The sequence below is a fragment of the Oncorhynchus clarkii genome, chromosome 3 (genome assembly GCF_045791955.1).
Source record: "Oncorhynchus clarkii lewisi isolate Uvic-CL-2024 chromosome 3, UVic_Ocla_1.0, whole genome shotgun sequence".
Lineage (NCBI taxonomy): Eukaryota > Metazoa > Chordata > Actinopteri > Salmoniformes > Salmonidae > Oncorhynchus > Oncorhynchus clarkii.
Genome location: NC_092149.1, coordinates 27,363,270 through 27,379,727, shown reverse-complemented (window position 1 = coordinate 27,379,727; position 16,458 = coordinate 27,363,270). Strand labels below are relative to the sequence as shown.

At 42.1% G+C, this 16,458-nt stretch overlaps 1 protein-coding gene across 1 annotated transcript; it reads left to right on the top strand.

Annotated features, from left to right (window-relative positions):
• Nucleotides 1–1,088: 1,088 nt before the first annotated feature.
• Nucleotides 1,089–16,299, top strand: LOC139392139 (cytosolic 5'-nucleotidase 3-like). The gene is made up of 9 exons (XM_071139875.1): nucleotides 1,089–1,351; nucleotides 13,005–13,103; nucleotides 13,237–13,306; nucleotides 13,417–13,463; nucleotides 13,569–13,654; nucleotides 13,730–13,819; nucleotides 14,248–14,410; nucleotides 14,620–14,820; nucleotides 15,019–16,299. The coding sequence occupies exons 1-9, from the start codon at nucleotides 1,214–1,216 to the stop codon at nucleotides 15,118–15,120; spliced, it is 996 nt and encodes a 331-aa protein (XP_070995976.1). The 5' UTR covers nucleotides 1,089–1,213; the 3' UTR covers nucleotides 15,121–16,299.
• The last annotated feature ends 159 nt before the right edge of the window (nucleotides 16,300–16,458 follow it).

The window sequence follows — 16,458 nt, the reverse complement described above, 5'->3', positions numbered from 1 at the left end:
AATAAGACCCTCTATATGTTTTGGAAAGGAGCACCAAGCTCATCACGTGCAGTCATCACCCTGTTAAATTCCTAATTTATTTTATCTGTAGCCTCAAACTGCATGGTTTCCCGAGTCGTAGTGGGACCACACAACATATCATCGCGTGACTCAAAGTTTACTTCGAAATGATCGTTAGTTTATCAATAATTGCTCATAAAGAGATCTCCACCGCAATTTCTCACATAATTGATTTTATCAACGCAAATAGAGCCCACTATTTCGAACGAACAAAGTTGTCTGTCGGCATTTATTCAATTGTACCAGCATATCCTAATTCCATCAGCCCGTTCGTGATATTTTTCATGAGGCAGATAATTTATCCACATGAAATGGTTGGATGGAAACCTAGTTATAGATATGGCTAGTATTTAAACAATTTTCAAATTGTGGGACAGAATCAACAAACATTTTGACTTCCCCTTGCCACTATTCAAGTCACGAGCTTGCTATCGTCATAGGGAGAATATTTTTCGCACACTACTCGCGTCCTCTATCCTCGCCTTCTCAAACCCAATTGGACGAGGAAAAAACAGATGTCCTTCCAATGGGTTTGAAGAAGGGAGAAGGAGGCGAAGAGAGAGGAGACGATTGAGATTAATTGGCAGCAGATGGGGGGAATTTTCATTGTAATTGATTAGTCCTTCTTGTCTAAAACTTGCACCATTGGTTATGTAGGTAAATCTTTTTCTGCAGACAATATCTGAAATGCAGACAAAAATATTGCGAAATACAGGCAGACACCCTATCCTATTATTGGGCTATAGTAATGACTAATGTAATTAATTGTAATGAGTAATGTATTCTTATTAAATTTACGTATAGGCAAACATCTGTTTTGTTGGGGCTCGTTTCCATGGACGTGGTTCATACTAATTAGAAACAAATAATACGGAAACTGAAAATGTGTATCAATTTCTTCATTGTAGCATTTTACTCTATGCGTTACCAGCACAATTACAACAAATATTTGGGTTCGTTTGGTGAAATACCCCTGGATGATTAAAAGATGTTGGTATAAATACACATCAACCCCCCGCTTTCACCCGAGTGGTAGCGATAGGAGGGCACGTACGTACGTAGTCCGTTACAGTCTCAGCCGCCAATCGACTCGAGGGAGGGACCATGTTGACATAAGGAAGGAGTAGAATCGTTTGTTTGGAGCGGCACAACCATGGACAAGACTGCGGTGGTAAAAGTCGGTGCCGCGGCCAGTGCCAGTGTATGTGCCCTGTTCGGAGGTGTGGTTCTCGCTCAGTACATGTTCGCCAAGAAGAAGAGAGCGGGAAAGAAAACGAAGATCATCGAGATGGTGAGTGGACTCGCGCGTGCTGTTCATGCGCGCATTGCGCAGTCGCGGATGTTCCTAAAGATAGCAAGGGTGGTTTAGAGGTCATTATTTGCTAGGTCGCTATCATGGTGTCACGAAAAGCTGTCAAATCGTGACATGACTAATCTGACGCTGTTTGTTAGCTAGTCCTATTGTAATAATATTTTTGTTCAAAGAATGTAGGTACAGTGGTTTGTTTCCGAGTTATGCAAATCCCCTTCTGCTCTAACCTCGAGCCCCCTGTCCAAAATGACAACTAAATAAGTTTTGAAGCCAAAGTAGTCTGCCTATCAAACAATTTCAACTGGTATGTCAAAATACAGACTTACAGATCAGGTGTGAGTTTTACTTTTCACATTGCTTGTCCTCAAGCATCATTGCTAGATTAATGTTTTGATTCTGTAATTTCTCAATTTTAGGACATGTAGCCTACCATCTGTTATTCACTTCGATTCCCGAGAGTGGAAGACTCCCCTCTCGTCTCTAACATGTAACGTTAGGCTCACTTTTTGCGAACAGTCCCATCACATGTCAGACGGTTAAATTAATTTAATTTGAACGTACTTTACTTGTTCACAGATTTTTGTATAGAAGATAATCTAAGACAAAATATCCAGAGTAGTGTCATTAACCTGATTTTCAGTACACTGGTCTGTATGTCGGTTTGTCTTTTCAATGCTGAAACAATTCGCACAGGACTTGCCCAATATGTCAACAATGGCCGAGTTTAACCTAAGCACAGATCAAACATTGTACCACGCAATTAACTGGCAAATTCCACAAGCACTTTCAGCTATTTGCGAAGGAACGGGCTTTGATCGACAAAAGTTCGGTTACATTCTGCTATTTATATATTGTGCATCACGTTAAATGCATCAGGAGATGGAAAGTACAAACAACATAACCTACAGGCGCTGCAAAAAATTTGGGTAAACGACACTTTCCTGTGGTTAAACGTATTTACACTTCCTACTGCCAAAAAGGACCAACACCAAGGACAACCAGTAAAGTAATTTTTAAAAGATGCACTATGCAGAAATCGTTCAGCCATTTTCTGGTTACTAAAATTCGAATAGTTCGCCTAAATTCAGTTTGTGACAAAGCAAGTATAGTGTCTAAATCGTCGTACCATCTAAACTGCTGTGAAATCTATTTTCCATAACCAAAAATATAGTATTTGAAGCTGGTGAAAGGGAAAAAGAAGCAAAAACTAAACTCAAGAACAGAAAGCATAGCACACACAGCATATCTACCGCTTCTTAGACTTGCTTTCAATGAGAATGACTGACAGATTTATAACACATTTCTATGTGAATTTGATCGTGTTGCCCAGAAAGTTACATATTGCAGCTTTAAATATCATTGCATTCAACATTCTGGTTTACAGCGACTTCTTTCAGACTGATGTTTAGACAACCTACCATCAAAGGGTACAACTGAGGATTTGTTAACATGTTGGGCCTCAGCCTAGGTTAGATTTAGTGACTATCTGGATCAGATGACAAATGTATCTCAGTGAATGGCGGGACAGGGAGTGAACCTGGGTCGCTGCCATGAAAGGCAAACACCCTATGCGTCTCGCCAATCAGATTAACCTACTTGGTGGGTATTGTAATGTGGCCATATAGCGAGGATTGCTACACTGCCCCCCTTAAGACAGGAAGGCACGTCCCCGTGCTTTGACTTCTCGGCCCCCTCACACATCCGGGCAGCGCATTCCGATGGCCTCACGGCCGCCCTCCTACTTCTGATACCAATGTAGGGGGTTAACCCACTTGGTGTGAATTGTAAAGTGGCTCATATAGTGAGAATTGCTACAGTATCTTTTTTGTTCATTTATTTTTAGACACAGTACATCAATAGTTTGAATTATTACATAGTTCAACAATCACAGGGCCAATTGTCAGTGAAATGTTGCAGAATCATTGTTTGATATAGTTGAAGGCCTGTCTTTCACTATCTGTCCCTCACAGGCAGCCAGACGCTTACGTTGTCTGATACATCACTAACCGGTGCACAAGACAATATAGCATTGTTTTATAGACGGCAGAAAGGGTGACCTCCATATACCTATATTTAAAGATTTTACCCATGTAAGCATGGCTAAATGGTTAGGAACTGTCAAGATCAAAACTATACCGAGCGTACCCATGTTCAGAATGTGCAAAATATGTACTGAATGTCACTAGAAAGACGTCCAAGGATAACTGGACCAGAATATACATAGCCACTGAGTATACAAAGCATTAAGAACACCTGTGCACCGGTTTGTGTCAAACTGCAATGCTGCTGGGATTTTCATGCTAAATTTTTTTCCCGTGTGTATCAAGAATGTTCCACCACCCAAAGGACATCTAGCCAATTTGACCCAACTGTGGGAAGCATTGGCGTCAATATGGGTCAGCATCCATGTGGAACACTTTTTTGACACCTTTTATAGAATCCATGCCCTGACGAATTGGGGCAAAAGGGGGTGCAACTCAATATTAGGATGTTGTTCCCAATGTTTTGTATACTTGGTGTATGTCAATATTCTAATCCTGAAGATACCTTTTGGTATTCTGTTTCACAGAACCTAGATAGTAGGCCTAGGGGTGGGCATGACATTTAGTGTGTTGACCCATTCATTCACACTGAACTTCTTCCAGGAATGACCTGCTGTCTGCTCTATTCCCTGCTTTCTGACTGGGGCTCTATTTAGGCAACCTTTGCTCTCTGCTTTTAAAAAAAAAAAATTACAATGTCCCCAGAATGTGAAGGACATCCGCTTTTGATGATGGCTCAACTGTTGTAAGAACACACATCCACTCCACAGTATCCAGGTGTGCTCATGTAGCCTGATGTCCCAGCCCACAGTGGTGTCCTGTTGGTCAATGATGGGCATCTACTAAACTCAGCAAAAAAGAAACGTCCTCTCACTGTCAACTGCGTTGATTTTCAGCAACCTTAACATGTGTACATATTTGTATGATAATAACAAGATTCAACAACTGAGACAAACTGAACAAGTTCCACAGACATGTGACTAACAGATGGAATAATGTGTCCCTGAACAAAGGGGAGGGTCAAAATCAAAAGTAACAGTCGGTATCTGGTGTGGCCACCAGCTGCATTAAGTACTGCAGTGCGCATCCTACTCATGGACTGCACCAGATTTGCCAGTTCTTGCTGTGAACTTGCAGGTGCTACCAAGGAACCTGCAAGTTCCCAGACATTTCTGGGGGGAAGGGCCCTAGCCCTCACCCTCCGATCCAACAGGTCCCAGATGTGCTCAATGGGATTGCGATCCGGGCTCTTCGCTGGCCATGACAGAACACTGACATTCCTGTCTCGCAGGAAATCACGCACAGAATGAGCAGTATGGCTGGTGGCATTGTCATGGAGGGTCATATCAGGATGAGCCTACAGGAAGGATACCACATGAGGGAGGAGGATGTCTTCCCTGTAACGCACAGCGTTGAGATTGCCTGCAATGACAACAAGCTCAGTCCGATGATGCTGTGGCACACCGCCCCAGACCATGACGGACCCTCCACCTCTAAATCGATCCCGCTCCAGAGTACAGGCCTCGGTGTAACGCTCATTCCTTCAACAATAAATGTGAATCCGACCATCACCCCTGGTGTAACAAAACCGCGACTCGTCAGTGAAGAGCACTTTTTCGCCAGTCTGGTCCGGCGACGGTGGGTTTGTTGCTAGAGGTCGACCGATTAATCGGAATGGCCGATTTTAATTGGGGCCGATTTGAAGTTTTCGTAATCTGCGTTTTTAGACACCGATTGTGGCCTATTACATTGCACTCCACGAGGAGACTGCGTGGCAGACTGACTACCTGTTATGCGAGTGCAGCAAGAAGCCAAGGTAAGTTGTTAGCTAGCATAAAACGTATATTGTAAAAAAACAATCAATCTTAACATAATCACTAGTTAACTACACATGGTTGATATTACTAGTTTAATTAACTAGCTTGTCCTAGTTAATCAATGCGGTGCCTGTTAATTTATCATCGAATCACAGCCTACTTCGCCAAATGGGTGATTTTAACAAGCGCATTTGTGAAAAAATTACTGTTGCACCAATAAACCTAACCATAAACATCAATGCCTTTCGTTAAAATCAAATCAAAGTTTTTGTCACGTGCGCTGAATACAACAGGTGTAGGCTGACTTACAGGCTCCAACCTATAGTGCAAAAAAGGTATTAGGTGAACAATGGGTAGATAAAGAAATAAAACAGCAGTGAAAAGACAGGTTATAGAAGTAGCGAGGCTACATAGACACCGGTTAGTCAGGCTGATTGAGGTAGTATGTACATGTAGATATGGTTAAAGTGACTATGCATATATGATGAACAGAGAGTAGCAGTAGTGTAAAAGAGGGGTTGGTGGGACTCAATGCAGATAGCCCGGTTAGCCAATGTGTGGGAGCACGGGTTGGTCGGCCCAATTGAGGTAGTATGTACATTAATGTATAGTTAGTGACTGCATATGATAAACAGAGTAGCAGCAGTGTAAAAAGAGGGGTTGGGAGGGGGCACACAATACAAATAGTCCGGGTAGCCATTTGATTACCTGTTCAGGAGTCTTATGACTATTTTTAAACCTGCATATTTAGTTAATATTGCCTGCTAATTAATTTGCCGGAATTGTACATAATTATGACATAACATTGAAGGTTGTGCAATGTAACAGCAATATTTAGACTTAGGGATGCCACCCGTTAGATAAAATACAGAACGGTTCCGTATTTCACTGAAAGAATAAACGTTTTGTTTTCGAAATGATAGTTTCTGGATTTGACCATATTAATGACCTACGGCTTGTATTTTTGTGTGTTATTATGTTAGTCTATGATTTGATAGAGCAGGCTGACTGAGCAATGGTAGGCAAGCAGCAGGCTCATAAGCATTCATTCAAACAGCACTTTCATGTATTTGCCAGCAGCTCTTCGCTGTGCTTCAAGCATTGCCCTGTTTGACTTCAAGCCTATCAACTCCCGAGATTAAGCTGGTGTAACCGATGTGAAATGGCTAGTTAGTTAGCGGGGTGCGAGCTAATAGTGTTTCAATCGGTGACGTCACTCGATCTAAGACCTTGAAGTAGTTGTTTCCGTTGCTCTGCAAGGGCTGCGGCTTTTGTGGAGCGATTGGTAACGATGCTTTGAGGGTGGCTGTTGTCGATGTGTCCCTGGTTCGAGCCCAGGTAGCTTTACTGTTACACTGGCAATACTATAGTGCCTATAAGAACATCCAATAGTCAAAGGTATATTACATACAAGTGGTATAGAGAGAAATAGTCCTATAATAAATACAACCTAAAACTTCTTACCTGGGAATATTGAAGACTCATGTTAAAAGGAACCACCAGCTTTCATATGTTCTCATGTTCTGAGCAAGGAACTTAAACGTTAGCTTTTTTACTTGGCACATATTGCACTTTTACTTCTCCAACACTTTGTTTTTGTGTTATTTAAACCAAATTGAACATGTTTCATTATTTGAGGCTAAATTCATTTTATTGATGTTAATATAATACTTCTCTGGGATATGTGGGACGGTAGCGTCCCATCTCGCCAACAGCCAGTGAAATTGCAGGGCGCCAAATTCAAAACAGAAATCCCATAATTAAAATTCCTCAAACATACAAGTATTATACACCATTTTAAAGATAAACCTTGTAAATTCAGCCACAGTGTCCGATTTTCAAATGGGCTTTACGGCGAAAGCACACCAAACGATTGTTAGGTCAGCACCTAGTCACAGAAAACCATACAGCCATTTTCCAGCCAAGGTGAGGGCGCTATTTCTGACTTGTGAGATTAAATTAATCACTAACCTTTGATCTTCATCAGATGGCACTCACAGGACTTCATGTAACACAAATGTGTGTTTTGTTCGATAAAGTTAATCTTTATGTCCAAAAACCTAATTTGAAATTGGTGTTATGTTCAGAAATGCATTGTCTCAAACAAACATCCGGTGAAAGTGCAGAGAGCCTCATCCAATTACAGAAATTCTCATAATAAATTCTCATAAAAGATACAAGTGTTATGCATGGAATTATAGAGCCTCATCCAATTACAGAAATTCTCATAATAAATTCTCATAAAAGATACAAGTGTTATGCATGGAATTATAGATAAACTTGTCCTTAACATAAATCTTCAATAATGTTCCAACTGGAGAATTTCTTTGTCTTTAGAAATGCAATGGAACCCAGCTACCTCTCACGGGCGCACGCGTGATCAGCTCATGGCACTCTGCCAGACCTCTGGCTCAAACAGCTCCTCATGCATTCTTGCAGCATGCCTAAGGCACGTTCACACAGATGAGCAGGGACCCTGGGCATCTTTCTTTGTTGTTTTTCCAGAGTCAGTAGAAAGGCCTCTTTAGTGTAACTGTGACCTTAATTGCCTACCGTCTGTAAGCTGTTAGTGTCTTAACGACCGTTCCACAGCTGCATGTTCATTAATTGTTTATGGTTAATTGAACAAGCAAATGGTGTTTAAACTCTTTACAATGAATATCTGTGAAGTTATTTGGATTCTCATAAATTATATTTGAAAGATAGGGTCCTGAAAGTTTACATGGTTGGGTTTGGGATTGGTTTACATGGTTGGAAATGGTCTCATGTATTGAACCTCATTGGCCACTAGATGGCAGGCAAGAACATTTGTAATTCTTCATGCTTGCTCTCAAGCTAATAAACACAGTCACTCCACTTTCTCCATGGAGATTGTTTGCCAGTCTTACTCAGAGCTGAACTGTTTTACTTCATATTAGACATCTTTTTAAGTTTGATCTGTGTAGCTATTTTAGAAAAATATTGTTACTCCATGTTCTAGTATTATGGGGTGTTAAATTTTCAAGTTTAATTTGTCATGTGCCAAAAACAGGTGTAGACAGTGAAATGCTTACTTACATGCCCTTAACCAACAATGCAGTTTTAAGAAAATACCTAAAAAAGTTAAATGAAAGTAACAAATAATTAAAGAGCAGCAGTAAAATAACAATGTTGAAGCTATATACAGGGGGTACCGGTTAGTTGAGGTAATATGTACATGTAGGTAGAGGTATTAAAGTGACTATGCATAGATAATAAACAGAGTAGCAGCAGCGTGGGGGCGAATGCAAATAGTATTTTCATGATCTTATGACAGCTCTTTCACTATTACTTTCAAAGTCTTACTTTGACTCCGGTATAGAACCAGTGTCTTTACATGACGTTCCGGCCTATACAGTGTGAGAGCTGTTTTGGTCTGTTTATGTGTTAGCACAGGTGACCAGGAAGGGTTAGCACAGGTGACCAGGAAGGGTTAGCACAGGTGAGAGGAGAGCACATAGTTGTTACCATATCACAGATACAGCCTATAGAATGGATCTCTCTTTACCTTTTTCTATAGGAATATGTGTATTGGAGCTATTTATATGTGCAGTAAATGGAAACTTCACCCAAAAAGAGAAACATTTGGAAAGCTGATGTTTGTGGACGTGTTATGGACTGCTCTCTCCTGTGCCAGTGGCTTTTCATAGGGAATCGCCACTACAATGTGTCGCTCAACAAAGTCTAGGCTTAAATAGTCCAAGGAAGGGTGACTGACATAAGAGTATAGGTGTATATTGCTGAGTTAGTGACCTTGTTGGCTGAGGTCACAAAATGTTCTCTCTGGCTTCTCCTGTGACATGGCATGCTTATCCAGGGGCAACAGAGTTACAACCTTCCTCCTTTGTCGAGAGGGAGTTTATCTACGACAGAGCGGACTGTACCTGTGGTGATATTGTTAGCTGAAGAGCTCTTACAGCAGACATTGTCCACTTTACTGTCTACTTACTGATATGTATGAGGTGTGGAGTAAAGGGCCAAGGGGATCTGTCTGTTTCTCTTAGACTTTCTTTCAAGGGGTAAGACCTCTAATAGGACCATTTCTACTCCACCCCAGAGCCAATACTATTTTAGGTTTTTCAGTGGACAGACAAGTTAAGAGAAATGCATGTTATTAAGCTATCATGAAATGTTCTGTTGCAATGTGGATGATACTTTGCCAAACTAAATGGGGCCCAACCACAGCCCTACTTTAATCACAGAGCAGCACACACAGCTTATCAGAACGCTGTTCTAGGGAAATGAGTGTTCAAGCCTGCCTGGCAAAGTCACCATTTTGGCTCAGTCAAAACTCTTGAACTAGACTGTTGTGAGCAGCATGCCGTCACAGCCCTTATTAATGTATTTTTTCCCTTCTGCCTTTGTTCTCCATAGTGGGTGTTTTTATTTACATTTGCTGCAGAAATGTTCAGTAGATTATCTTACATTGTCTGATTCACCCAATAGAACCTCTCTTCCCTATATCTGTGTAGGCATAATGCTGTCACAAATGCACAGGTAAATGGAAATGCCTCAAAGCACATCTTCCACTCTGTTGTTGCCCGATGGCTGATGGTAGACTGAATGCAGACTACTATAAATTAACTCCAGCCCTGTGTGCTCTGTAACCTTTGACTTTAGTGAACAAGACTGGGGGTGAGGATGAGACATGCTCCACTGTAGAAAGGAATGTTGAGCCAGCACTTTCACGGATGTCAAAGTTAAACTGACAATAGGTTTTAAATGCTGTTTTCCCCCCCCCCCCCCCCCCAAATAAAATATTCGGGTGAGGCAGAATTGCCAACACCTGATGTTTGACAGTTTTCCAAGGATTGTTGAAAAGGTAGGCCTAGCCTACGTATGAGGGATTTTTTTTTTTTTAGATTGGGTGGGACGTGTTTTTGTATATCCTTGTAGTTTTAAATGTCTTCTAAAAAAGACTGCGTTAGTGTATCAGGTTTTAACCTACTGCCCCAAGGCTTGGGTGAGGAGGTTGGATTTCTCACCTACATATGATACCAGTGTTAGAAACCCAACAGTCACCATGGTAAAAATGCAGACCTGAATATGATTGGCCAGCCCTTACGTTGTATAGTTATTTGCCCAATGTTTATTGGATAGGTGTGTGTGTAGTCTTATTTTGGGGAGATGTGTTTAGAATGCTCTGCCTGAGTTGGGCCTATTGAAAGGTGGTATGTGACCCTGCAGCTGAGGTAGGGTTTCTCATGTCCTAGCATTCTGTGCTAGGCATAAGTAATGACTGTCCTAACACTGAGCTCTTAGATATTGCCATGCTCACGTGCTTTTTGGAACTGACATTTCCGACCTTGCTAATTTGTTTTAGTTATACACGTGCCTCGGTCAACAAATCAGCAAGTTAGAAATTTGTGTCAGCGTTCCGACTAGCATGTGAACGAGGCATATAACCAGAGAGAGCAGAGTGGATGAACCATGACCCTTAGACCCTGTTTATTCCATAGCCATGCACACACAAATTATGTTTGGGGCAGAGTAGGGGTCTTAATGTGTGTGTGCTCTGCGTTGGAGAATTGCGCCTCAGTTTTTCATCCCTGGCCTGGCAATAATCCAGACAAGTGTTAGGGCTCTTTCTGTTGCATCATGTGATTGTAATGGATTCCAGTTACAGTACCTCTTAAAAGCTCAGGGGTCAAAGGTAAACTACTGCCATGGGGCTATTCCATGTTACACCTCATCTACTTATGTTTTTTAAGATGTTAATTTAATCTTTCATGTGTTTATGACACATTGAAGCTGTGTGTGAGTTGTTCATTTGCGTGTCAGTGCGCTTGCCATGCCTCTTACAAAGAGGAGGGAATATCTGATCCAATCTATTTTGGGTGACGCCCCCCTCTTGCGTTGCCTATATAAGCCCTCTGCTGACAGAGAACCTTTTCTTCACTTGTTTTGCGCAAGACCAGAGGAAATGGTAAGTGTGTGCTGTTGGCCAGAACCCTGCTGTTAGCACCAGCTACAAATTGCTCTAGAAGGTCAGAAAATGACTAGGCTGCAAATGATGTGTATTTAATGTTTATGGGTTGGAGAAAGGATGTACTGAATGCATGGAAGAAGATGGGAATTCATGGATAATTATGTAGTCTATACTGTACATTATTAGAGGAGGGTGTATTAATAGTTGTAAATAGGTATGACTGGTATTCGGCGCTCTTGAGTGTGGATTCTGCTAACTAAGTTTATATCTAATATTCAAGAATGAGTTACAAAGGTGTCGTCTGTTTTTTATGACCAATGTATCTGGAATGGCGTATTTATTAGAAGACTGCGACACATGACATTGTGTAAACAACTCCAATGTACCGAAGGAGAGGGCGTTCTGTTCCATGGATCAGGGATGTACATCTCTCAGGGAAGACTTAAAGGAGCCCTGAGCCCCAGTGTATTACATTAAGTGGAGTGAGAGGGTTGTAAGGAGGGGTGAGAAGGGATTCCCAACTTCATCCCAGTCATAACCCTGGACACGTCCACTGATACCACAGAACAGTCTTGGTACGCTGTTGCATACCTCTTTGATGGGTGTGTGCACGAAGTTTGTTCATGGGGTGTCGGCTATTTCCATAGTCAAACACTCTGGTGTCGGAATACCCAGGTATCGACCGATTATGATTTTTCAACACCGATACCAATTTATTGGAGGACCAAAAAAATCAGATGGCGAAGTAGTCTGGGATTCAATGATAAATTAACAGACACCGCATTGATTATATGCAACGCAGGACAAGCTAGTTATAGTAATATCAACAACCATAACTAGCGATTATGTGAAGATTGTTTTTTAATTTTTTTTTTATATAAGATGCGTTCAATGCTAGCTAGCAACTTACCTTGGCTCCTTGCTGCACTCGCATAACAGGTGGTCAGCCTGCCAAGCAGTTTCCTCGTGGAATGCAATGTAATCGGCGTCCAAAAATGCTGATTACCGATAGTTATGAAAACTTGAAATCGGCCATGCCGATTAATCGGTCGACCTCTAGTTTACACCCCCTATCTTCCCCAGCTCCACCCCATTAGTCAAGGTGGGCCTTTATTAGCAACCTTTAAAATGCACTCAAGGGGAGAAAAGTGTGTGTGTGTGTGTGTGTGCTCGTACCAGCTGGAGGTTGTATTCATGGTTTGTTGCATTCCTGCCCTGACATGTCAACAGGGCTTCAACTGAGCTATAGATCTCTATCTCATTTCTTCACCTGAACCTAGTTCATTGCCTGATCATTAGCCTAATATTGTAGTTAGACCACCAAGTCAAGTAGTGAAGATTCAATAGAAAATATTGGTGTCTACAGCCCTGGAAGTTGTTTGTGGTTCAGGTCTCCACCCTCCTGGCCTGGGGCTTGTTTGGATGGTGATCAGTTATGTACGGAAGAAGGAGCCATAACATCAGCTGTTTCACTGCTCTGGCCCTGGGGAAATGGGGGGCTGGGGCACGAGGGGAGAGGGGTGTTGTGATATCCAGTTAGTCTACTCCTGGCTCCTCTTACCTTTGCTCAAAAAATGGCAGTGATCTTTTAAACTCGACCCGCGCCCCACCAAATATTAACCATATGCCCAACTCAAGTTAACCTCAACACGTTTTTTTAAATAATTGAGTCCTCCTCCCCTCCCTCCGGAGGGGTGTTCTTTTCAATGATTGAGTTGATGTGATATTATCGATTCAGTGATGGGCATGACATGCTACTTGTAGAAGTATATTAGAAGCATACTTAAAGATCTCTTTCTGTGTCTTTCGCCCTCTCCATCTCTCAGATGCCAGAGTTTGAGAAGAACACGGTCCACATGAGGGATCCAGAGCGGGTGGAGCAGATCATCTGTGGCATGATCAAGGGTGGCGCCTCCAAACTACAGGTACAGTAGGAGGGGAAGGGTGTGCAAAGAGATGGGCCATTCGTATTCGCTGAACAGTGACACCCTGTGGTGACAGTATGATGACCAGAGTTATCACTGACTCCCCTCCATGGCTCTCCTGGTTTGTTTTCAGGTCATCACTGACTTTGACATGACGTTAAGCCGGTTCGCAGTCAACGGCAAACGCTGCCCCACGTGTCATAGTAAGTACAACATAAAACCAGTTCAACATTCACTGGGATTCTAAATAAGTTACCTGCCTATGACTGTCTCCGGGCCTATCCATCTGACCAAAGTCCTCCTTTCCACATAGATATCATTGACAACTGCAAGCTTGTCACCGAAGATTGTAGGACGAAGGTTTGTTTGATGTTACTATTGCGTAATAGTATTTGTAGGCGTCACAAAAGCATAAATATACTAGCATATGTGTTAACGCTAATTGATTTTATGTCTGTCTTTTAGTTACTAGAGCTTAAGAACACATATTACCCCATAGAGATCGACCCCCATCTAACGATGGAGGAGAAGTATCCATTTATGGTAGAATGGTGAGTAGACTCAAGCACGCTCACACACGTGTGCACAATTGCTCTCGCTAAGGCACACTCTGTGTGTGTTGACAGGTATTTTAAGTCCCATACATTACTGGTGGAGCAGAGGCTACAGAAGGACAAACTCTCAGAGGTGGTGAGAGACTCGGACGCCTGCCTGAGGTAAGACCTGATAGGAAATGTTGAAATAATTTAAACTACAGAAAGCAGCTCCGGACACAAGTTGAACCAGAGTGGCCGTTATTGCCGCTTCATGAACACAAGCTCTACGAAATATTATTTATTTCTGCCTGTGAATAATTTTTGTTCATATAAGCCGTATGTCAGTCCCAGAGGGCTATGAATGGTTTTAATGCTTAATGTCTGTCCCACAGAGAGTTATGGGTGGTTTTAATGCTTACATGTCTTTCCCACAGAGGGCTATGGGTGGTTTTAATGCTTACATGTCTGTCCCACAGGGAGGGCTATGGGTGGTTTTAATGCTTACATGTCTGTCCCACAGGGAGGGCTATGGGTGGTTTTAATGCTTACATGTCTGTCCCACAGGGAGGGCTATGGGTGGTTTTAATGCTTACATGTCTGTCCCACAGGGAGGGCTATGAGCCATTCTTTGACCGGCTCCAGCAGCACAACGTGCCCGTGTTCATCTTCTCAGCGGGTCTGGGAGACGTCCTGGAGGAGATCATCCACCAGGCGGGGGTCTACCACCCCAACGTCAAGGTGGTGTCCAACTTCATGGACTTCGACGAGAATGTAAGTCCCCGTCCCCGTCCCTGGAGGAGAGCTTGGTACATGCTGAGGATAGGCCTGAGTTTCTGGGCGTTGATAAAGCTGAGGATAGGCCTGAGTTTCTGAGTGTTGATAAAGTTGATAATAAAGCTATGGTTCTACCTGGGTGTATGCATTGCATTCGCATCAGTTGGCTCCGTTCCATTTAAACTCAAGTATTTTTCTTCTCTCAGGGTGAGCTGAGGGGCTTCAAGGGAGAGCTGATCCATGTGTTCAACAAGCACGACGGCGCCCTGCGCAACACGGAGTACTTCAAACAGGTGAAGGACAACTGCAACATTGTGCTGCTGGGAGACTCATTAGGCGACCTCAACATGGCTGACGGCGTGCCCAATGTGGAGAACATCCTCAAGATCGGCTTCCTCAACGACAAGGTGCCCCCGCAACCCACCCATATGACCCCCCACATCGCCAGTCAGCAACTCTATCTGCTCCCATCACCAGCTAGATTGCTGGATATTAATAGTCTGAAGATGTGACTATAGTGACTGATATGAAAGTATGAGGTTATGTGCTGTGTGTGTGTGTGTCTGTGTCAATCTGCATCGTAACTCTTCTCTCTTCCTTGGCAGGTGGAGGATCGTTTGGAGAAATATCTGGACTCTTATGACATCGTCCTGGTAAAGGACGAGACTTTAGATGTGCCCAATTCCATCCTTCAGAAGATTATATAACCCCCCCCCCCCACTTCATACTGACACACTTCCCCAAACCCATGGAAAATGAACCAACCTCTGGACTCCCAAGACAGATTTTACTGGTCCCCCCGCCACTGACTCACAGCCTCTCGACATACACTAGCTTTATATTCTCCTCTCAATGAACTATTTTAAAGTACACAGCCTCAGTCTTTGTCTGTCTGCAACCTTGTCGACATCCTCCACTCCATAACAATAATTTGCACGTTATTGTTATTCATAATATTTTTTTATATTGTAATGCTTGTATCAGTTTGCAAATCATAAACCGAGCATCCACACAAGAACACAGCAACGTCTTTTGAAACGGTCCTAGCATGCATTTCACCACAATCACCTCATTGCATTCTGCAACAGTTTGGCTACAGGAATCAATGTAGGTCTGAAAAAATAACTTGAACCTGTCTGGGTGAACAATACTCAGACATTGGTATGAATATTATCACTAGTTTTATGGATGTAGTAATGGATTCTGTCTTGCAGAAGAAAAGCCATGTATACACCTCATCAGTGTTTACATGGGGACTTTGCTACCATAGCCACACTGCAAAGTAGCACATTATTTTATAGGAGTACTAACACTGCACATTTTCTGTGCCATGTAAATAGACTGCATGGTTGTTGTAGATACCCTATGGTGCTTATATCAAGAAAATTAAACAATTGTCAATAAGTTGAGATAATAGTAGTAACTAGTGGTGCTAAAGTTTTTTTTTTTATAAGTTATGGGTTACTACTGTTAGTGTAACTGACTTTATGAACAATATAGTGTAAAATAAGGTGCTACCAAAAGTCATTACACAGAGGAAAAGTAGCCTACTCAATAGGCAGTATATTACAAGAGAACACCACTGGGTAAAGCACCGTTGTCTGTGGATCAGCGAAGTTCAATAAGACTATTTTGTTTAACTTGGCCTTTTATCCACACCCATTGACCTATTTTTAATTTTGTTGTTCAAATTTGAACTCTACCTCAAGCTTGGAAATGTTTCCTACCCCCCCCCCCTTTAAATTTCTCAGTTTTGTCTTGCACATGTTCAATGTTAATTTTAAATCTTAGCATTTTAAATGTGCTGCTACTCCTGCACGTTGCCTTTTCTTAACTTTGAATTTGACAGAGGGGGGGAAAACTTGTCAATAAAACTTGTCAAATAACATGTTTTTTTTTTTTGTTCAACTGTACAATCAAGGTTGTGTGGGGATTGTGGTTGAAACCAAGCTGTAATGCCAAAATAGACCTCTAGATGACGACAAAGTCCAACTACATGTGAAGTTTTCACTGTAGTTAGTTATTAAAAGACACGTTTGCAAAAT